The 22,449-nt window shown below is 40.3% G+C and overlaps 3 protein-coding genes across 3 annotated transcripts in view; all 3 read left to right on the forward strand.

Annotated features, from left to right (window-relative positions):
• Window positions 1-1,156: 1,156 nt before the first annotated feature.
• LOC141772275 (tripartite motif-containing protein 16-like) lies at window positions 1,157-3,904 on the forward strand. Its single transcript, XM_074643084.1, has one exon. It carries the CDS (start codon window positions 1,670-1,672, stop codon window positions 3,341-3,343), a length of 1,674 nt encoding a protein of 557 aa, XP_074499185.1. The 5' UTR covers window positions 1,157-1,669; the 3' UTR covers window positions 3,344-3,904.
• Window positions 3,905-12,070: 8,166 nt separating this feature from the next.
• LOC141772276 (tripartite motif-containing protein 16-like) lies at window positions 12,071-14,512 on the forward strand. Its single transcript, XM_074643085.1, has one exon. The coding sequence runs from the start codon at window positions 12,282-12,284 to the stop codon at window positions 13,950-13,952; it is 1,671 nt and encodes a 556-aa protein (XP_074499186.1). The 5' UTR covers window positions 12,071-12,281; the 3' UTR covers window positions 13,953-14,512.
• A 3,614-nt stretch (window positions 14,513-18,126) lies between these two features.
• Window positions 18,127-22,449, forward strand: part of LOC141772283 (polyhomeotic-like protein 2) — a 52,574-nt gene continuing 48,251 nt past the window's right edge. Inside the window, exon 1 of the mRNA XM_074643107.1 lies at window positions 18,127-18,145. The gene's annotated coding sequence lies outside the window, so the exon portion shown is untranslated. The remainder of the gene's footprint in view (window positions 18,146-22,449) is intronic.

Consider the following 22,449-nt stretch of genomic DNA (forward strand, 5'->3'; position numbering starts at 1 on the left):
TGGTCTAGGTTTGTTATCACCTGAGGATTTGGTGTACATCCTATGGGCCTGCTCCATCTCCATCACCCCTCTTGCCGACAGCGCCGGGAGCCATATAGGGAGTTCGTGCTGGAGGAAACCAATGATGTCACTGCCCTCCTCTCCTTCAGCTAGGAAGATTAATCTTAAATTGGATCTGCGTGAATAATCCTCCTGTTCAGCAACCCGTTCCTCTATGTTTTGGATTTTCCCTTTGTTTAGTTGAGACCTCACGCTGTGCACGTAGGTCGGACTGTATGATATCGGTTCTTTTGGAGAGCGCTGTGAGCGAGTTAGACAGGCCGTGAAACTCGCTCTCCATTCTGGAGACGGTAGTCTTTAAACTGCTCATTTCTGTCTGGATTGCAGTGACAGCAACTCTTGTAGCACAAACATCTTGACGGATTTCAGTCAGAGAGTCCTTTAAGTCAGCAATAGCTCCGGAGATATTGATCAGATGAGAGGTAACAGAGACATCCTACAGATGGACAGACACTTTGCATGCCGGCGTCTGTGTGTGGTTGCTCGGGGGTTGCGCAATATCAGCGTGGTCCGAGTCCAATATAGAGAACTTGGCTTTCTTATCATCTTGAATTAACGTGGGAGAAGGCGATGCAGGCTCCAACGAGTCACAGCTTCGTTTGGAAGAGTTATCCATTAATCCCAATGTAAGTTTTGAAATTTCTGTTACATTGGGAACACCATTAAATCAGCACAAAAAGTTTGCAAGGAGAGCTCCAGACTTACGCCGCCGTCTTACTCAGTGACCCGGAAGTCCATTCAAGTGATATTCTGAAATTGAAGTATTTTGTTGCTTTGTTATTTTTCAGCAATTCATAGATTTTGTGACAGTTTAGTTTGATAGTTCTACTAACCTACTGTCAGACAGTTGTTTTAATCAGTAAAAGAAAATTGAACTGAATTTGAGGATGAGTCAGAGAAATATGGAGCCATCACCAAGAAGTATTTTAATACTAAAAACTTAAATGTGTTCAGATGTGGAGCAGGTTTTAACCGAGGCTTCGTTGTAAATGAGGAAACAGAGGCTATTTTTTCAAATCACATACTTTTTACTTTTATACATACTGCAGCCAGCATTACAAAGTACACACTGAAGCATGCAGTATTGGGACATACTACTTCGCCATGACCTTTGACCCTCTTGCTCATATATCTGCTGCACAGAGGATTGTGGGTCAGAACAGCCAGAAAAGCATGCTTACTTGCATTCTGCAAAATGCGACCAGATGTAGTAGGACATCCTGGTATTTTTGCCATACTGCATTTGACATACTATGTATTGGGACATACTAAATCTTTTTCTGTCATACTAAATAGTATGGTAGTGTGGGTACTGGAACGCACAGAGTTAAAATTCACAAGCTCCGCTTCCTGGAATGAATCATAGCTTGATAACCCCTCCCTCCTCCTCCTGCTCTCAAACACAGACAGCTCCACGCTGTCGGTTTATTTCCTTGTTCTCTCCCCTTCAGATCTACAGTTTGAAGATGGGTGTAACCAACATGGTGGTGTAGTGCAAGAGCTGACACGCCCCATTCACTGCATAACACATGTTGATTAGATCAGAGCTCAAACTAGTTTCAGTTATAGGGAAGTGAAACTCAGACAGGCGTCGTCACTGAGAGGTGAAATGGCGCAGAAAGGAGTTCAGCTGGAGCGGGAAACCTTCTCTTGTTCCATCTGTCTGGATCTACTGAAGGATCCGGTGGCTATTCCCTGTGGACACAGCTACTGCATGAACTGTATTAAAAGCTTCTGGGATGGAGAGGATGAGAAGAAGATCCACAGCTGCCCTCAGTGTAGGCAGACCTTCACACAGAGGCCTGTCCTGCTGAAAAACACCATGTTAGCAGTTTTAGTGGAGGAACTGAAGAAGACTGGACTCCAAGCTGCTCCTGCTGATCACTGCTATGCTGGACCTGAAGATGTGGCCTGTGATGTCTGCACTGGGAGGAAACTGAAAGCCTTCAAGTCCTGTCTGATGTGTCTGGTCTCTTACTGTGAGAAACACCTCCAGTCTCATTACGATGTAGCTCAATTAAAGAAACACAAGCTGGTGGAGCCCTCCGAGAAGCTCCAGGAGAACATCTGCTCTCGTCACGATGAGGTGATGAAGATGTTCTGTCGTACTGATCAGCAGTGTATCTGTTATCTCTGCCCTGTGGATGAACATAAAGGCCACGACACCGTCTCAGCTGCAGTAGAAAGGACTGAGAGGCAGAGAGAGCTGGAGGTGAGTCGACTCAACATCCAGCAGAGGATCCAGGACAGAGAGAAAGATGTGAAGCTGCTCCAACAGGAGGTGGAGGCTGTCAATCGCTCTGCTGATAAAGCAGTGGAGGACAGTGAGAAGATCTTCACCGAGCTGATCCGTCTCATGGAGAAAAGAAGCTGTGATGTGAAGCAGCAGGTCAGATCCCAGCAGAAAACCCAAGTGAGTCGAGTCAAAGAGCTTCAGGAGAAGCTGGAGCAGGAGATCACTGAGCTGAAGAGGAGAGACGCTGAGATGAAGCTGCTGTCACACACAGAGGATCTCAACCAGTTTCTACTCAACTGCCCCTCACTGTCACCACTCAGTGAATCTACATCCAGCATCAATATCCATCCTCTGAGCTACTTTGAGGACGTGACGGCGGCTGTGTCAGAAGTCAGAGATAAACTACAGGACGTTCTGAGAGAGAAATGGACAAACATCTCACAGACAGTGACTGAAGTGGATGTTTTACTGCCACAACCAGAGCCCAAGACCAGAGCTGGGTTCTTAAAATATTCACGAGAAATCACACTGGATCCAAACACAGCAAACACACTGCTGTTATTATCTGAGGGGAACAGAAAAGCAACATTAAAGCTACAACATCAGTCTTATTCTAGTCACCCAGACAGATTCACTGGATATTGTTATCAGGTCCTGAGTAGAGAGAGTCTGACTGGACGTTGTTACTGGGAGGTGGAGAGGAGAGGGAGAGGAGTTCATGTAGCAGTCACATTCAAGAGTATCAGTAGAGCAGGGGGGTCGAATGAATGTGGGTTTGGATACAATGACAAATCTTGGGCGTTAGATTGTCAACAAAACAGTTATATCTTTTTGTACAACAATATCAAAACCCCCGTCTCAGGTCCTCAGTCCTTCAGAGTAGGAGTGTACCTGGATCACAGTGCAGGTATTCTGTCCTTCTACAGCGTCTCTGAAACCATGACTCTCCTCCACAGAGTCCAGACCACATTCACTGAGCCTCTCTATGCTGGATTTAGGCTTTATTCCATGTGGGAAGACTCTGCTGAGTTCTGTAAACTGAAATAGACAGAAGTCATTTAAGGGTTCAATTCTGTGTTTTAACTCTTAAACTCATGTTGTCTCCATGTTTGTTGCTGAGAGCTGATTGTTGTGTCATTTCTTCACTGCACAGAGATCAGCTGTCAATCAAACATTACGGCGGTACTTTGACCTCTTCTCATCAGTTGTTCTGTAAATGTTTGAGTGTCTTCAGGTGGCGCTCCTTCCTGTGTCTGTTTCACTGCTCATGATGATGTTTGTTCACCTGAACTGATATTTCTCTGCATGAATATGTAAACTTCTCTGTGCTCTAAAAGATATTTTGTTCTTTTCTGCTTTGTATTGACATTTATTTGTTTGGCAGACCTATGAGCTTTATAAACCTGTAATTATCATGATCATAATCAATAAGGAGATCCTTCATTATTCTCGTTCACTTCGCTGAGATTCTGGTCAAACAAACTGATTGTGTTGATTAAGTGAATCTGAATATGAGATCATTGAACAAGAGTCATTTAACAGACTTTACTGATGGGATGTGTGAACAAACTGAAGGTTTATATAATCAATAAACAAATATGAACAAAGTATTTTCTTCCTGTCTTCATTCCAGGGTATCATACAAAGCTGATGGAGAAAATGTGAAACTAATATGAGAGAATAACTGAGACAGTTTTTCCTCCTGAAACACCACAAAGTCCAGTGTTCATGTTTAGAGTCAGTCAGTCTCTGTCCTTTCAAATAAAACAGTTCGTCACAGAAAAATGAGCAGTTTTCTATCAATTGCTGCTTTTTTCTTCTTTATTTTCTTTGTGCACTTAGTCAATAAAGAGGATTTATTACACAGACTTATAAACTGTTTAAACAGTCAAATTAATTTGGTTACAAATATTTCAGTGTTGTTTAATCAGAATTCAAGACATTAGAGAAAATGTAAGCTACAGCCTCAAAGCTCACATTCCCAAATACTATTTACAACCTGAGAGTTGATGTTATAGTAATATTTTTAAGTGGAAACTCCTCTCTTCCATCTTTCCCGTGTGACCTGAATGCAGCATCAGTGTTACAGGGTGTGACTCCTGTGAACAAACTGACATAGTGTGATATTACATAGATTTAAATGTCTCTTTACTGATGTTGTTTGAAGCTGCCAAAGGCTCAGTGAAGTTTTGACACGTCTTCCTGCAGTGAACATCACAGCAGGTTAACAAGAGAAATGTGAAACCTGATGCACAACACAAGAGGGCGCCCTCATCCTGGTAACCAGGGATGTAGTGGAGGTTAAAGCACCTCTACTCAGTTTGTCTGCATGTTTTAAACCAGCCATTCTCAACCAGTGGGCCGCAGAGCGCCATCTAGTGGGCCGCGGCGGCAGTGGTACTAGATTATTTTTTTATTATTATGTAGCAAAGTGAACAGGTAACACCTAAAGGAGGTAAGATGCCAGCTGCTGTAAAACCAAAGCCTATTGAAGGAGGATGAGACACGGGCGGACACGGGTCTTGTATCGGGTATAACACATGCGCAGTGTAACTGGAGCTGCGGTCGTGCGATCGGCTCAATTTCGGCGAGAGCAGAGCAGATATTACTGCGCATGTGCGGTACCCCGAAGGCGCGTTGATTAAGTGTGACCCAACCTCCTTCAATAGGCCTTGTGTAAAAACACCAAACATCATCAGGTAGAGACAAACGTGTTTGCCACTGTTAGCTAGCTAACGTTCTCGGATGCAGTGAGACAAAATGGATCGGTTTTTAAAGCGAAAAAGTGATGTGGGAGAAAACCCTGCGCCAGTAAAAGCTCCGAAGCGTGTGGTGAGGAAATATGAGAAGTGCACACATTTCTGGAAGAGCAGCACTCCCCTCTTGCTGAGCATTACACTGATGGTAACTTTTGTGCAAAACTGGCCTACTTATCAGATATATCTGACCAGTTAAATCAGATCAATATATCAATGCAAGGCAGAAACAGCACAGGGTTTTTGGTTTCAGACAAAATTGAGGGCTTCAAGAAAAAACGTATTCTGTGGAACAGAAGAGTCAAGGAGGGACGATTTGACGTGTTTTCACTCCTAAGTGAAACTTTGGAAGCCACTCCTCATGTCAACATATCCAGTGTTATAACCCAGCATTTGACTCAGTTGTCAGTAAAGTTTACAGACTACTTCCCAGAAGATGCACGAGATGGAAACCTTTGGATTTTGGACCCTTTCTCTGTGGATCCTGCTTCAGAAGACATAGCTCTCTCCACTGTGTTGGAAAATGAACTGATGGAACTATCAGCAGACAGCAGCCTGAAGCTTCAGCTCACACAAGTAGACCTTGCTTCATTCTGGATACTGGCTGCCAGTCAATATCCCTCTCTGTCAAAACGGGCAATCACATTTCTGTTGCCTTTCACCACCACCTATTTATGTGAGTCAGGGTTTTCCATTGTGACTGTCACAAAGTCAAAGGCAAGGAACAAACTGAAAGCAACTTTGAATGCTACTCTGCGTGTCAGCCTCTCACCCATCCCACCACGACTTGATCTCATTATTACCCAGAGGCAAGCCCAAGTGTCTCACTGAGGGTAAGCAGAATATGTATTTTGGTCATTACAGCTGACAGTGGCATAACACATATCTACAGCCCAGTTTATTATTTGTTGTATAAACATGTTAGGTTTTTTACTCATTTATTTGGGAAGGTGGTCCTCGGAAATGTTTTGACAATCACAAGTGGGCCTTCAGTTGCAAAAGGTTGAGAACCCCTGGTGTAGATGATTCTCTACATTTGGTTACAAATATTTCAATGTTGTTTAATCACAATTCAATACATCAGATTTAACCTAAAGCCTCAAAGCTCACATTCCCAAATACTATTTACAACCTGAGAGCTGATGTTATAATAATATTTGTAAAGTGGAAAATCCTCTCTACCATCTTTCCCGTGTGACCTGAATGCAGCATCAGTGTTACAGGGTGTGACTCCTGTGAACAAACTGACATAGTGTGATATTACATAGATTTAAATGTCTCTTTACTGATGTTGTTTGAAGCTGCCAAAGGCTCAGTGAAGTTTTGACACGTCTTCCTGCAGTGAACATCACAGCAGGTTAACAAGAGAAATGTGAAACCTGATGCACAACACAAGAGGGCGCCCTCATCCTGCTAACCAGGGATGTAGTGGAGGTTAAAGCACCTCTACTCAGTTTGTCTGCATGTTTTAAACCATGTTTTTAAGCCCATCAGAAACTTTCTATTGTCTCATACATCATGGTCAGGGGTGTGGGACTTCTGCTAGTCAAAGTGAATTCTCCTTTTTTAGTAAAAACAAAACCCCAGAAATGAGTGATTTTCCTGGTGGTAGTTTGGCTTGTGTCCCTCACTAACCGAGGCGTTTACTGTATGTCCTCCTTCATTTCACTTTTTAAAAACCTCACCTGTGTTTTTAATGTTTTAACACTGTTCTAGTATATTTTCTACTAACTTTACTTTTTTCTGCCAGCTACTGAAGTTCAGGTTGACCACAGTGTGTTGGGGTTGTGTGTCAGAAGGTTATTCTCATATTGATGCTTTTTTTGTGTGAAGAATTGTGTAGATAGCACTGATCAATAAATATCAGTAGTGGAGGTTAAAGCACCTCTACTCAGTTTGTCTACAGTTTCAGTTAAGAACATATTTTTAGTCTGATAAAAACCTTTATAGTAAAAGTGCATTGTGTCATACATCATGGTAAATGGTGTTAAACCGATATTAGTTCTTTAGTTATAGTTATTTTGTGAAGAACCATACTGTCACTGATTTAATGCACCACCCTGCCAGCACGCTCTGTGACCCAAATCAAACACACCTGAGATGTTGCAGACCAACAGGTGCATGCTGGATCTGGCCAACCTGCTAAATGCTAACATGCTCATGGTGGATCCTCCAGCGGTGACGTCTGTGTTCACTGAGGAACTTTTACCGTCAGTGAGGTGTGTGTGAGGCCTTTCTGCTGTTTGTGACAATAATCCCTGATGTGACTGCAGAGCCTCATTCAGCTCAACATGTCTGAAAACTTTGAGGAGCAGCAGAGTTGAACCTGGAGCAGATCATGGAGGACTTCATGGAGCACAAGACTCCCATAATGACATCCAGACAGGTGAGTACAACAAACTCACTGATGGATGTAACTCACTGTACAGAGAGGGACGTCAACAATCACTGTGTGTGTGTGTGTGTGTGTGTGTGTGTGTGTGTGCTACATGGTGTGTATAAAACTGTCCTTTACTTTAACATGTGTGTATGCAGCTGCTGTAGAGTTTATATAGTTTATACGACTCCATGTTGTCTGCTGGGTGATGTTTTATTCTGCTGTTGATTCTATAAGAAGTGGCAGGTTATTTTATTTATGAGGCTTTATAATGCTCGTTGCACCCGCCGTGGTGTCCATAGACTTATTTATTGTTCGTTATTTTAGTTTAATTGTCTGAGTTTTGTCTTTTTTTCTGATTAATTCTGAAAAGGCTGCTCTGAGGAAGGCTGTTGTTTAGATATAATTGATGCTGCAAAGTGTGTCAATAGATAGAATTTAATTATTTTTTTGGACATCAGTGCTCTGTGGTGTGATGTTGCTTCACTAGTGTGTACATTGACTTTTATTGCAATTTATTTTGTAGCCTAAAGGCGTAACAGTAGTTTTGAGAACTTTGATCAACAAATTAACTGCAGAAGCAGCTGATCTGGTTCAATCATGTCTTTCTGAATTCAGAGTTTCAGCAAAAAACTTGTTTGATCAGTTAAAGAAAACTGAACTGAATTTGAGGATGAGTCAGAGAAATATGGAGCCATCACCAAGAAGTATTTTAAAACTAAAAACGTAAATGTTTTCAAATGTGGAGCAGGTTTTAACCGAGGCTTCGTTGTAAATGAGGAAACAGAGGCTATGTTCCAAATCACATACTTTTGACTTTTAGTACATACTGCAGCTGTCCTTACAAAGTACGCACTGTTGCATGCAGTATTGGGACATACTACTTTGCCTTGACCTTTGACCCTCTTGCTCATATATCTGCTGCACAGAGGATTGTGGGTCAGAACAGACAGAAAAGCATGCTTACTTGCATTCTGCAAAATGCGACCAGATGTAGTAGGACATCCTGGTATTTTTGGCATACTGCATTTGACATACTATGTATTGGGACATACTAAATATTTTTCTGTCATACTAAATAGTATGGTAGTGTGGGTATTGGAACGCACAGTTAAAATTCACAAGCTCCGTGTAGCACACAGCTCCTATCACTATAATTATACTGGACCAGAATCAGAAGATACCAGACTCGAACAGGAGGCATAAAGAGTTAATTACAATATCAAATGACCACACTAGACAAAAAGCTATGAACTGTTACCGTGTATTTAAAAAAATAACAAACAAAATAAAATGAATACCCATGAGTTCAGTATACAGATACATTCCACAAAGATGCTTCAGTTTCATCTCAACAACAAAATATTTCTTTTATCACACTCTGGGTTTGAACCACTGAGTTTTAACCAGCTATTTTTTTCTGACTGGGTGCACCCTAATATCAATAACTCAAAATCTCAATTCTCAATATTTGGATCAAACATTCAATGAGTACCAACATTAAAACAATAACCCGGTTCAATATTATCATTTCTCAACTCGTTTAACCTTACAATAATTCAATATTAACTGTTCCAGTAATAGACATTGTTACCAAGGCATCACAACACACCATATCAACAATATGAATATTCAGTCCATTCACTTTAACCAGTGTGATGGTTAAAACTCAGTCCTTTCACCAGGACAGGGAATGTGTTTCAGGGAGCACGAAGAGGGTAAATGTTTTTAAGTCAAGTAAAAAAAAGGGTTAAGTCAGAGTCTGGGGTTTGAGGTTGTGCACGGGATGCTGGGAGTTGAGTGTAAAGGTTGGTGTAGCCTTGTACAGTTTGTAATGTTTACCCTACCGCCGTGGCAGAAGAGGGGTAAGGTTGACAGTTCTTGGCTCTGGTATCTTCACTCCAGGGATCTAGAGGTCTCGTCTGGGTTAGCTCGCCATCAACTTTGAATCATTCCAAAAAACCTGACCTGCAGTCATTCACATGGCCAGAATTGTTCATGAATCAATTGCATTTCTGATTCATCAGGAATTAATAATTCCTTTAACTTCAACAACACATATTCATATAACGTAGATTTTACAATCAACATATTTTAAACAACCTTCACAGTACATGAATTACAAATGAAAATGAAACTGTGGTAACATGAGACTGCATTTCTATCTTAACATAACATACTTTTTAAATTAAAGAAAATAATGTTACATGAATTATAAATTATACAGTGTAAACCTGAGACAATACTAATGCCTTCTTCTATGTCTGTCTTTTTATTTAAATCAAATTCACTATACCATGAAATAAATACCTGACAAAACATAACTCATGTTGCTTCAGTATAGGGATGGGCGATACATCGAATATAGTCGATATATTACAGCTTGTCCCACGCGCGGTATATAAAATGATTATATCGCGAACATCGACTACAAATTGTCACGTAATGTTTTTAAGCCACCCCGCCGGCATGAGACTCGCTTTGACGTTTCCTTCTCTCTCCTCCGGCTCCCTCTCACAGACACAATTACACACTTCAGTCTCCACCTCCATCCAGACCACCACTCTCCTGGGCGAGTGTGTGACGTATTCGGCCAGCATGTTTTTGTCTTTGGAGGGAAGCAGCGGAGAGGAGGAGCCCGAAAGAACTGAAGCGGCAAAGCGAGTACGGTAGCGAGAACACGACCAAAGCAACCAGAACCAGCCCAGAGGCAAAGGACTCTGGCTTCCTCGCTTTCCAAAGCAATCCCATATGACAAAAAAGTGCAAAATGCAAAGAAAACATGGCCGCTGTAAACTGTAGTTGAAAAGCCCGGATTCAAAAGACTCATTAAGACACTTGATCCAAAATATGAACGTCCAGCTAACAGAACCAAAGCTGTGAGCCTGAATAAGTGGACCAGACTGCAGTTTTGGCCACAGGCTACACCTCGCGATTGGTGAGTCTTTCTACACTAGTGGGAAAATAATATTTTTTATTATCAGCGATGTTATAACAGCTTACTATTAAACATAACAATAAGTTACTTTAAACTTATTATACGCCATTAAAAACGGTGTGTGTGTTATGTATTTATCAAAATATATAAAGCATGTATTGCCAGATAACTATTTGGTTAAAGTGAATACTGTTGGATACTGTTTTGTTCAATTTAACTTGTGATTTCCCCCTTTTTGCATGCAAGATTAGAATAGTTCAAACAGAAACCACTAATGAATATAAACAAGAAGGTTTTAATGCAGACATACAGTGTGCTGCAGGGACTACAAGAATCATCATATTGGTGTGATTGTACGTATCAAAGGGTTAAATCGAGCATTTATGAAGTGCTTAGAGGATATTTGATATATATCGTGTATCGCGATATTGCCTAAAAATATCGCGATATTATTTTTAGGCCATATCGCCCAGCCCTACTTCAGTATTAAACAGTTCAGTAGCTTTACTAGCCAGAGAAAACATTGAGCAATTAAACACTCTTTATGTCACGTTTTATATTCTTCCCAGTGCAGCTTTAATTCAGTTGAGCTCTACAACAGTCAGCTAAATGCACTGTTCATCGCTTAATGCTAAGTCTGTTAACTCTGGGCCTTTCCACTTGAACTTGCCAGCTTAGCACATCGTGACACAGCACTTCTTTATTACAGCGACTCAACGATTCGGGAGTTTCTCTGTGTCGCTCAGCAGCTTTCAGTGAGCAGGGCCTCTCTCACACACACACATCTACGAGCTTATAACAGAGTTCAGACTGTTACCATCATGATTTGACAACGTTATATTGTGTTTACTGTTTTATCTGAGCTATATTGTTACGACAGTGTCTCTCTAACGTTTCAGTAGCGTACACTGTCTAGCCTGCCTAGGGTGCAGGAGACCTGCTCTCTGATTGGCAGTTCCATGTTGTTAACTCTTTGTGACCTGGATTACACAGAGGCGACGGGAGGCGTCAAAACAGTCGGCCTTCATCGCTGCTGGTTCTTTGGTGTTTGTTTGGTGCGTCTGTGTCTTTAAGAATTTTAATGGTATGATGAAAATAACACATTTGAGTGTGATCTCTGTTGATTAGCTGTGAAAATGCTGTAAAAACCCCAAACAAACAAAAGTTTATCCATGTTACTGATTTATGGATTCATATTAATCAACAAATGAACTGCAGAAGCAGCTGATCTGGTTCAATCATGTCTTTCTGGATTCAGAGTTGCAGCAAAAAACTTGTTTGATCAGTAAAAGAAAATTGAGCTGAATTTGAGGATGAGTCAGAGAAATATGGAGCCATCACCAAGAAGTATTTTAAAACTAAAAACTTAAATGTTTTCAAATGTGGAGCAGGTTTTAACCGAGGCTTCGTTGTAAATGAGGAAACAGAGGCTATGTTCCAAATCACACAAGATTGTAGGTCAGAACAGCCAGAAAAGCATGCTTACTTGCATTCTGCAAAATGCGACCAGATGTAGTAAGACATCCTGGTATTTTTGGCATACTGCATTTGACATACTATGTATTGGGACATACTAAATCTTTTTCTGTCATACTAAATAGTATGGTAGTGTGGGTATTGGTACGCACAGAGTTAAAATTCACAAGCTCTGCTTCCTGGAATAAATCATAGCTTGATAACCCCTCCCTCCTCCTCCTGCTCTCAAACACAGACAGCTCCACGATGTCGGTTTATTTCCTTGTTCTCTCCCCTTCAGATCTACAGTTTGAAGACGGGTGTAACCAACATGGTGGTGTAGTGCAAGAGCTGACACGCCCCATTCACTGCATAACACATGTTGTTTAGATCAGAGCTCAAACTAGTTTCAGTTATAGGGAAGTGAAACTCAGACAGTCGTTGTCACTGAGAGGTGAAATGGCGCAGAAAGGAGTTCAGCTGGATCGGGAAACCTTCTCTTGTTCCATCTGTCTGGATCTACTGAAGGATCCGGTGACTACTTCCTGTGGACACAGCTACTGCATGAACTGTATTAAAAGCTTCTGGGATGGAGAGGATGAGAAGAAGATCCACAGCTGCCCTCAGTGTAGGCAGACCTTCACACTGAGGCCTGTCCTGCTGAAAAACACCATGTTAGCAGTTTTAGTGGAGGAACTGAAGAAGACTGGACTCCAAGCTGCTCCTGCTGATCACTGCTATGCTGGACCTGAAGATGTGGCCTGTGATGTCTGCACTGGGAGGAAACTGAAAGCCTTCAAGTCCTGTCTGATGTGTCTAATCTCTTACTGCAAAAAACATCTTCAGCTTCATTATGAATCACCTGCCTTTGACAAGCACAAGCTGGTGGAGCCCTCCAAGAAGCTCCAGGAGAACATCTGCTCTCGTCACGATGAGGTGATGAAGATGTTCTGTCGTACTGATCAGCAGTGTATCTGTTATCTCTGCTCTGTGGATGAACATAAAGGCCACGACACCGTCTCAGCTGCAGTAGAAAGGACTGAGAGGCAGAGAGAGCTGGAGGTGAGTCGACTCAACATCCAGCAGAGGATCCAGGACAGAGAGAAAGATGTGAAGCTGCTCCAACAGGAGGTGGAGGCTGTCAATCGCTCTGCTGATAAAGCAGTGGAGGACAGTGAGAAGATCTTCACCGAGCTGATCCGTCTCATGGAGAAAAGAAGCTGTGATGTGAAGCAGCAAGTCAGATCCCAGCAGAAAACCCAAGTGAGTCGAGTCAAAGAGCTTCAGGTGAAGCTGGAGCAGGAGATCACTGAGCTGAAGAGAAGAGACACTGAGATGAAGCTGCTCTCACACACAGAGGATCACAACCAGTTTCTACTAAACTGCCCATCACTGTCTCCACTCAGTGAATCTACATCCAGCATCAATATCCGTCCTCTGAGCTACTTTGAGGACGTGACGGCGGCTGTGTCAGAAGTCAGAGATAAACTACAGGACGTTCTGAGAGAGAAATGGACAAACATCTCACAGACAGTGACTGAAGTGGATGTTTTACTGTCACAACCAGAGCCCAAGACCAGAGCTGGGTTCTTAAAATATTCACGAGAAATCACACTGGATCCAAACACAGCACACACACTGCTGTTATTATCTGAGGGGAACAGAAAAGCAACAGTAATGAGAGAAAATCAGTCTTATGCTAGTCACCCAGACAGATTCACTGGATGTTGGCAGGTCCTGAGTAAAGAGAGTCTGACTGGACGTTGTTACTGGGAGGTGGAGAGGGGAGGGAGAAGAGTTTATGTAGCAGTCGCATACAAGAGTATCAGTAGAGCAGGGGGGTCGAATGAATGTGGGTTTGGATTCAATGACAAATCTTGGGCGTTAGATTGTGACAAAAACAGTTATAGATTTTTGTACAACAATGTCAAAACCCCCGTCTCAGGTCCTCAGTCCTCCAGAGTAGGAGTGTACCTGGATCACAGTGCAGGTATTCTGTCCTTCTACAGCGTCTCTGAAACCATGACTCTCCTCCACAGAGTCCAGACCACATTCACTGAGCCTCTCTATGCTGGACTTAGGCTTTATTACGATTATGGAGACTCTGCTGAGTTCTGTAAACTGAAATAGACAGAAGTCATTTAAGGGTTCAATTCTGTGTTTTAACTCTTAAACTCATGTTGTCTCCATGTTTGTTGCTGAGAGCTGATTGTTGTGTCATTTCTTCACTGCACAGAGATCAGCTGTCAATCAAACATTATGGCGGTACTTTGACCTCTTCTCATCAGTTGTTCTGTAAATGTTTGAGTGTCTTCAGGTGGCGCTCCTTCCTGTGTCTGTTTCACTGCTCATGATGATGTTTGTTCACCTGAACTGATATTTCTCTGCATGAATATGTAAACTTCTCTGTGCTCTAAAAGATATTTTGTTCTTTCTGCTTTGTATTGACATTTATTTGTTTGGCAGACCTATGAGCTTTATAAACCTGTAATTATCATGATCATAATCAATAAGGAGATCCTTCATTATTCTCGTTCACATCGCTGAGATTCTGGTCAAACAAACTGATTGTGTTGATGAAGTGAATCTGAACATGAGATCATTGAACAAGAGTCATTTAACAGACTTTACTGATGGGATGTGTGAACAAACTGAAGGTTTATATAATCAATAAACAAATATGAACAAAGTATTTTCTTCCTGTCTTCATTCCAGGGTATCATACAAAGCTGATGGGGAAAATGTGAAACTAATATGAGAGAATAACTGAGGCAGTTTTTCCTCCTGAAACACCACAAAGTCCAGTGTTCATGTTTAGAGTCAGTCAGTCTCTGTCCTTTCAAATAAAACAGTTTGTCACAGAGAAATGAGCAGAGTTTTCTATCAATTGCTGCTTTTTTTCTCTTTATTTTCTTTGTGCACTTAGTCAATAAAGAGGATTTATTACACAGACTTAAAAACTGTTAAGGTAGTAAAAATTAATTTGGTCAAGTTTGGATGTGAGGAGGTTTTGTTGAGTCCTGACACACATGAGACAACAGATATTGTGTAGATTCTCTACATTTGGTTACAAATATTTCAATGTTGTTTAATCACAATTCAAGACATCAGATTTAACCTACAGCCTCAAAGCTCACATTCCCAAATACTATTTACAACCTGAGAGCTGATGTTGTAAAAATATTTGTAAAGTGGAAACTCCTCTCTCCCATCTTTCCCGTGTGACCTGAATGCAGCATCAGTGTTACAGGGTGTGACTCCTGTGAACAAACTGACATAATGTGATATTACATAGATTTAAATGTCTCTTTACTGATGTTGTTTGAAGCTGCCAAAGGCTCAGTGAAGTTTTGACACGTCTTCCTGCAGTGAACATCACAGCAGGTTAACAAGAGAAATGTGAAACCTGATGCACAACACAAGAGGGCGCCCTCATCCTGCTAACCAGGGATGTAGTGGAGGTTAAAGCACCTCTACTCAGTTTGTCTGCATGTTTTAAACCAGCCATTCCCACCAGTGGGCCGCAGAGCGCCATCTAGTGGGCCGCAGAGCGCCATCTAGTGGGCCGCGGAGGCAGTGGTACTAGATTATTTTTGTATTATTATTTAGCAAAGTGAACAGGTAAAACCTAAAGGACGTAAGATGCCAGCTGCTGTAAAACCAAAGCCTATTGAAGGAGGCTGAGACACGGGCGGACACGGGTCTTGTATTGGGTATAACACATGCGCAGTGTAACTGGAGCTGCGGTCGTGCGTTGCGATCGGCTCAATTTCGGCGAGAGCAGAGCAGATATTACTGCGCATGTGCGGTACCCCGAAGGCGCGTTGATTAAGTGTGACCCAACCTCCTTCAATAGGCCTTGTGTAAAAACACCAAACATCATCAGGTAGAGACAAACGTGTTTGCCACTGTTAGCTAGCTAACGTTCTCGGATGCAGTGAGACAAAATGGATCGGTTTTTAAAGCGAAAAAGTGATGTGGGAGAAAACCCTGCGCCAGTAAAAGCTCCGAAGCGTGTGGGGAGGAAATATGAGAAGTGCACACATTTCTGGAAGAGCAGCACTCCCCTCTTGCTGAGCATGACACTGAAGGTAACTTTTGTGCAAAACTGGCCTACTTATCAGATATATTTGACCAGTTAAATCAGCTCAATATATCAATGCAAGGCAGAAACAGCACAGTGTTTTTGGTTTCAGACAAAATTGAGGGCTTCAAGAAAAAACGTATTCTGTGGAACAGAAGAGTCAAGGAGGGACGATTTGACGTGTTTTCACTCCTAAGTGAAACTTTGGAAGCCACTCCTCATGTCAACATATCCAGTGTTATAACCCAGCATTTCACTCAGTTGTCAGGAAAGTTTACAGACTACTTCCCAGAAGATGCACGAGATGGAAACCTTTGGATTTTGGACCCTTTCTCTGTGGATCCTGCTTCAGAAGACATAGCTCTCTCCACTGTGTTGGAAAATGAACTGATGGAACTATCAGCAGACAGCAGCCTGAAGCTTCAGCTCACACAAGTAGACCTTGCTTCATTCTGGATACTGGCTGCCAGTCAATATCCCTCTCTGTCAAAACGGGCAATCACATTTCTGTTGCCTTTCACCACCACCTATTTATGTGAGTCAGGGTTTTCCATTGTGACTGTCACAAAGTCAAAGGCAAGGAACAAACTGAAAGCAACTTTGAATGCTACTCTGCGTGTCAGCCTCTCACCCATCCCACCACGACTTGATCTCATTATTTCCCAGAGGCAAGCCCAAGTGTCTCACTGAGGGTAAGCAGAATATGTATTTTGGTCATTACAGCTGACAGTGGCATAACACATATCTACAGCCCAGTTTATTATTTGTTGTATAAACATGTTAGGTTTTTTACTCATTGATTTGGGAAGGTGGTCCTCGGAAATGTTTTGACAATCACAAGTGGGCCTTCAGTTGCAAAAGGTTGAGAACCCCTGGTGTAGATGATTCTCTACATTTGGTTACAAATATTTCAATGTTGTTTAATCACAATTCAATACATCAGATTTAACCTAAAGCCTCAAAGCTCACATTCCCAATTACTATTTACAACCTGAGAGCTGATGTTATAGTAATATTTGTAAAGTGGAAACTCCTCTCTACCATCTTTCCCGTGTGACCTGAATGCAGCATCAGTGTTACAGGGTGTGACTCCTGTGAACAAACTGACATAGTGTGATATTACATAGATTTAAATGTCTCTTTACTGATGTTGTTTGAAGCTGCCAAAGGCTCAGTGAAGTTTTGACACGTCTTCCTGCAGTGAACATCACAGCAGGTTAACAAGAGAAATGTGAAACCTGATGCACAACACAAGAGGGCGCCCTCATCCTGCTAACCAGGGATGTAGTGGAGGTTAAAGCACCTCTACTCAGTTTGTCTGCATGTTTTAAACCATGTTTTTAAGCCCATCAGAAACTCTCTAATGTCTCATACATCATGGTCAGGGGTGTGGGACTTCTGTTAGTCAAAGTGAATTCTCCTTTTTTAGTAAAAAAACCCCAGATATGAGTGATTTTCCTGGTGGTAGTTTGGCTTGTGTCCCTCACTAACCGAGGCGTTTACTGTATGTCCTCCTTCATTTCACTTTTTAAAACCTCACCTGTGTTTTTAATGTTTTAACACTGTTCTAGTATATTTTCTACTAACTTTACTTTTTTCTGCCAGCTACTGAAGTTCAGGTTGACCACAGTGTGTTGGGGTTGTGTGTCAGAAGGTTATTCTCATATTGATGCTTTCTTTGTGAAGAATTGTGTCGATAGCACTGATCAATAAATATCAGTAGTGGAGGTTAAAACACCTCAACTCAGTTTGTCTACAGTTTCAGTTAAGAACATATTTTTAGTCTGATAAAAACCTTTCTAGTAAAAGTGCATTGTGTCATACATCATGGTAAATGGTGTTAAACCGATATTAGTTCTTTAGTTATAGTTATTTAGTGAGGAACCATACTGTCACTGATTTAATGCACCACCCTGTCAGCACGCTCTGTGACCCAAATAAAACACACCCGAGATGTTGCAGACCAACAGGTGCATGCTGGATCTGGCCAACCTGCTAAATGTTAACATGCTCATGGTGGATCCTCCAGCGGTGACATCAGTGTTCACTGAGGAACTTTTACCGTCAGTGAGGTGTGTGTGAGGCCTTTCTGCTGTTTGTGACAATAATCCCTGATGTGACTGCAGAGCCTCATTCAGCTCAACATGTCTGAAAACTTTGAGGAGCAGCAGAGTTGAACCTGGAGCAGATCATGGAGGACTTCATGGAGCACAAGACTCCCAGAATGACGTCCAGACAGGTGAGTACAACAAACTCACTGATGGATGTAACTCACTGTTCAGAGAGGGACGTCAACAAACACTGTGTGTGTGTGTGTGTGTGTGTGTGTGTGTGTGTGCTACATGGTGTGTATAAAACTGTCCTTTACTTTAACATGTGTGTATGCAGCTGCTGTATAGTTTATATAGTTTACACGACTCCATGTTGTCTGCTGAGTGATGTTTTATTCTGCTGTTGATTCTTTCTTTTTTTAAACTTCTTTTTATTTCCTTTCAACAGGTACAGTCGTACAGCACAGTCACATGTTTTGACATAACACAGCAGGGTCACGTGTTTTTAAGAGGCAGTCCGTGAGCCTCAGCATCCCCACAATGTCCTCACATCGCTCCATCAAGTAGGAACGAGCAGCACTCTTCTTCCATAGGCCCAGAGAATACACAGATGTACAGGGAGGAAAAACAACATGCATACCCATACTCACACTAGGCGAGAAGATAAGTATGAACAAGTAAACAGTGATAAAAAAAATCACAAACAAGAAAAATAAATACATATCAACAGAAATGAATAGAAGACTAAAAAATAAAAAATCCCCAGGTTGTTACATATTCATTTAGATCACATCAATTAAGAAAAATTAGGATATTGGGGACAACTTAATTAAGAATACATCTGTCCTTAGTTGTAACCTTGCAGTGATGTTTTCCATGTAGTAAACCTCTTTAACCTTCTCCCTCCATAGTGTTACTGAGGGGGGCTGCGGCCTCAACCAGGAGACTGGAATCATCTTCTTAGCAATTAAAAGTAGGACTCTGAGTAGTAATGTCCGATTGTTGTTTTCTATATCCTCTGGTATTATTCCCAGTATAAAATAAGATGGTTTTAAGGGCAGTTCTATATCCAAACATTATTTTATTTCTTTTTGTATATTTTGCCAATATTCTAATAGTTTTGAACAGTCCCAGAAGATGTGCGTGTGGTCTCCTATTAGGCCACAGCCCCTCCAGCATTGATCGGAGGTACCACCGAATTTTGATGTGCCAAGAGGAATCCTGAAAAACCTCATCCTGACTTTCCAGTCAAATTCCTTCCAAGTGGGGCTTTTCTTTATTCTATGTCCCTCTCTGCACGATCGTTCCCAGTTTTTATCCGAAATTAGTGTTCACCTCCAGTTCCCATTTTTCTTTAATGTCCAAGCTGTTATCCATTAGTTCTTCTTGTAATATCTTGTATATATATGATATGATCTTCTTTTTAATTTTTTTATTTTTTTATTTTTTTATTTTTTTATTTAAGGTTAAAGGAATACATACACATACTTGTAAAGGGACATACAGACAGCAGCAACAACATATATAAACAAAAAAAAAGAAACATAAGAATAAGAAAAGAGAAAAACTCTTACTCTTACTACCTGTTGTAATAGTGCAGGGTCAAGAGATAAGTTCATATTCATATTCATACAACCAACCTCATATATACAGTATATATATATATATATATATACACAGTATATACATATGTCTATATCTACATGCGCATTCATATACATATCCACTTAGACACATTTGCTTACACAATTATCTATTCTATTATACAGAAAAAAAAGGATATATTTACATCTCTTGTTTCAAAAACATTTTGAAACGTTCAGTGTTTAATTGCTGTCTTTTTATAGCTTTAAATATAAATGCTTTCCCCATCACAATGATGATGTTGTTCAGGTATTTTCCTTTTTTCATCATCCTTTAAATCACCAAACATAATAGATAAAGGACAACTATAGAAATTTGATTTATAGACTGAGATCCACTTTTCAACTTTAATCCTAAATAATGCAACTTCCTTACAATACCAAAATAAATGAATGTCTGACTCCTCTTCCTCCTCACAGAATCGACATAAGTCACATTGTTGGATGCCCCATTATTTTAGCATTCTCTTAGTAGGTAAGAAGTTGTAGATTAGTTTTAGTTGTAACATTCTAATGGAGACATCAAAAGAAGTTGTGTAAATACATGCATATACTTTCCTCCATAGGATACATTTGACTAACAAATCCTCCCATTTTGACTGGATAGCTACTGGTGCAGCAGAAATGTTTTTAAGATGCATGTATAACTGATATATTTTCTTGTTTATTTTTCTATTATTCATCCATGTTGTGTCCTTAATGTAGGGGCAACATGCCATTTGTTTTGTACATCATGATAGCTTCCTTTTCCAGATGTGAGGTATAGCTGCACAGAGTTGATTATATGTAAAAAGGTCACAAACATTACTGTATACTATTTTAAATTCATCATAAGACTAGATTTCTCCCCCCACTATTCAAGAGGTCATTTATAAATAATATTCCTTTTTCAAACATTGATTCAATAAAGATAGGTTGATCATTAATCAAAAATATTTCTATTGTACCACAACACTTGGCTCTGGATTTCATAACTTCACTCTGGTTGATGATATTGGTATTGAAACTAACTGATTATGGCCTCTTCCAAAAAGCCTGATAAGTATGGAAATGACTTTGTCTTTAATATAGTGAACTGAAAAGCAGTTAACTTGAGGTAAGGATAGAGTTCTTTGGAACAGAAGATGAGCAGACCTCAATAATTTTGCTGAAAACCACTGCGGATTTAAGATACATTTTTGGTATAAGAGATGCTTTTAGTGCAAAGTTGAGTGCCTTAAGGTTTAACAATATAAGTCCACCGTGTTTGTAATCATTACACATATATAAGCTCTTTTAATTTTGTCAGGCTTCCCACCCCATAAAAAAATGTAACACATTTTGTTCATATTTTTTAAACAGCTCCTCTCCTGGGGAAGGTAATGACATGAGGATATAGATAAACTGAGGAATCACTAAGGAATTTATCACTGTTATTTTTCCATATAAAGTTAGATTAGTCATTCCCCAAACTTTTAATTTTCTGTCGACTGTATGTAGCTTTCTATCAAAGTTGTCCTTCGTGATAAGTTCCATGTTTTTAGAGATATGAATACCAAAGACATCTATTGGGCCATCTGACCATTTTAGTGGCAGATTACTATAGATGTTAAAATGTGTACCTTTCAGAGATCCAATTCGCAGCACAGTACATTTATCATAGTTAGGTTTTAGTCCGGAAATAACTGAAAAGTTATTCAGCTCTTCAACTAATGCAGTAAAGAATGCGACATTTGGTTGAATTTGAAAGTTTACATCGTCCGCATAAATTGAGATTTTTGATTCCAAACTATTTATTCTCAAACCTTCTATTTTGTTATTCATTCTTACTTTTTGGGCTAAGATTTCTATAGCTATAATAAATAGATACGCAGACAGCGGACATCCTTGTTTCAATCCTCTGTACTGCTTAATTGTTTCAGAAAAAAAACATTGTTTATTATTTTACACTTTTGGATTACTATACATTACTTTTATCCAACTAATTAAAGAATCTCCAAAGTTAAAATATTCTAAACATTTATAAATAAAATCAAAACGTACTTTATCGAAAACTTTTTCAAAGTCAGCAAAAAAAATGAAAGCAGAGGTTTTTGTTAAGTCATAATATTCAATTATTTCAATTACTTGTCTAATACTGTCACTGATAGATCGACCCTGTAAGAAGCCACACTGATCTGGATGAATAATATTGGGCAGTACTAGTTTTAATCTATTTGCAAGACACTTGGCTAATATTTTAGCATCGTTACATTGTAGTGTGATTGGTCTCCAATTCTTTAAAGTAGTTGGATCTTTATACCTTCCACCTGAATCTTATTTCAATAATAGTGAGATTAAACCTTCCTGTTGAGTTTCTGTAAGTTGTTTTTTGCTATATGACCAGTTGAAGGTGTTCAGCAAAGGTGTTTTAACAGACTCATAGAAGGTTTGATAAAAGTCTTCAGGGATGCCATCGGCTCCTGGACTTTTACCTTTTTCAAAGGAGTTAATGGCTTGATGTAACTCCTCCAGCGTAATAAGTCCCTCACAAGATTTTTTTTCTTTCTCTGTTAACTCTACAGTATTATCGTCTTGAGATTTGGGGCTAGTATTTTGATGCAATAAATCCTCTGGTGGGCTCTGAAATGAGTACAATTTTGAAAAGTAATTATGTTGTTCCAGCAAAATTTCCATTGGTTTTCCAATAATTGTATTTCCTACTACAAACTTCAAAACATTTTTCTTTAGTGTTTTTATACTGTAGATTTAAAAAAATATTTGGTTGATCTCTCCCGATTCTATTTCTCAAATATGATACGTTGGCTTTCTCTGCATATAGTCTTTCTAACTCTCTTTCCTTGTGCTCAAGATTGTCCAGTAGAGTTTGT

This window comes from Sebastes fasciatus, chromosome 8 (assembly GCF_043250625.1).
Source record: "Sebastes fasciatus isolate fSebFas1 chromosome 8, fSebFas1.pri, whole genome shotgun sequence".
Classification (NCBI taxonomy): domain Eukaryota; kingdom Metazoa; phylum Chordata; class Actinopteri; order Perciformes; family Sebastidae; genus Sebastes; species Sebastes fasciatus.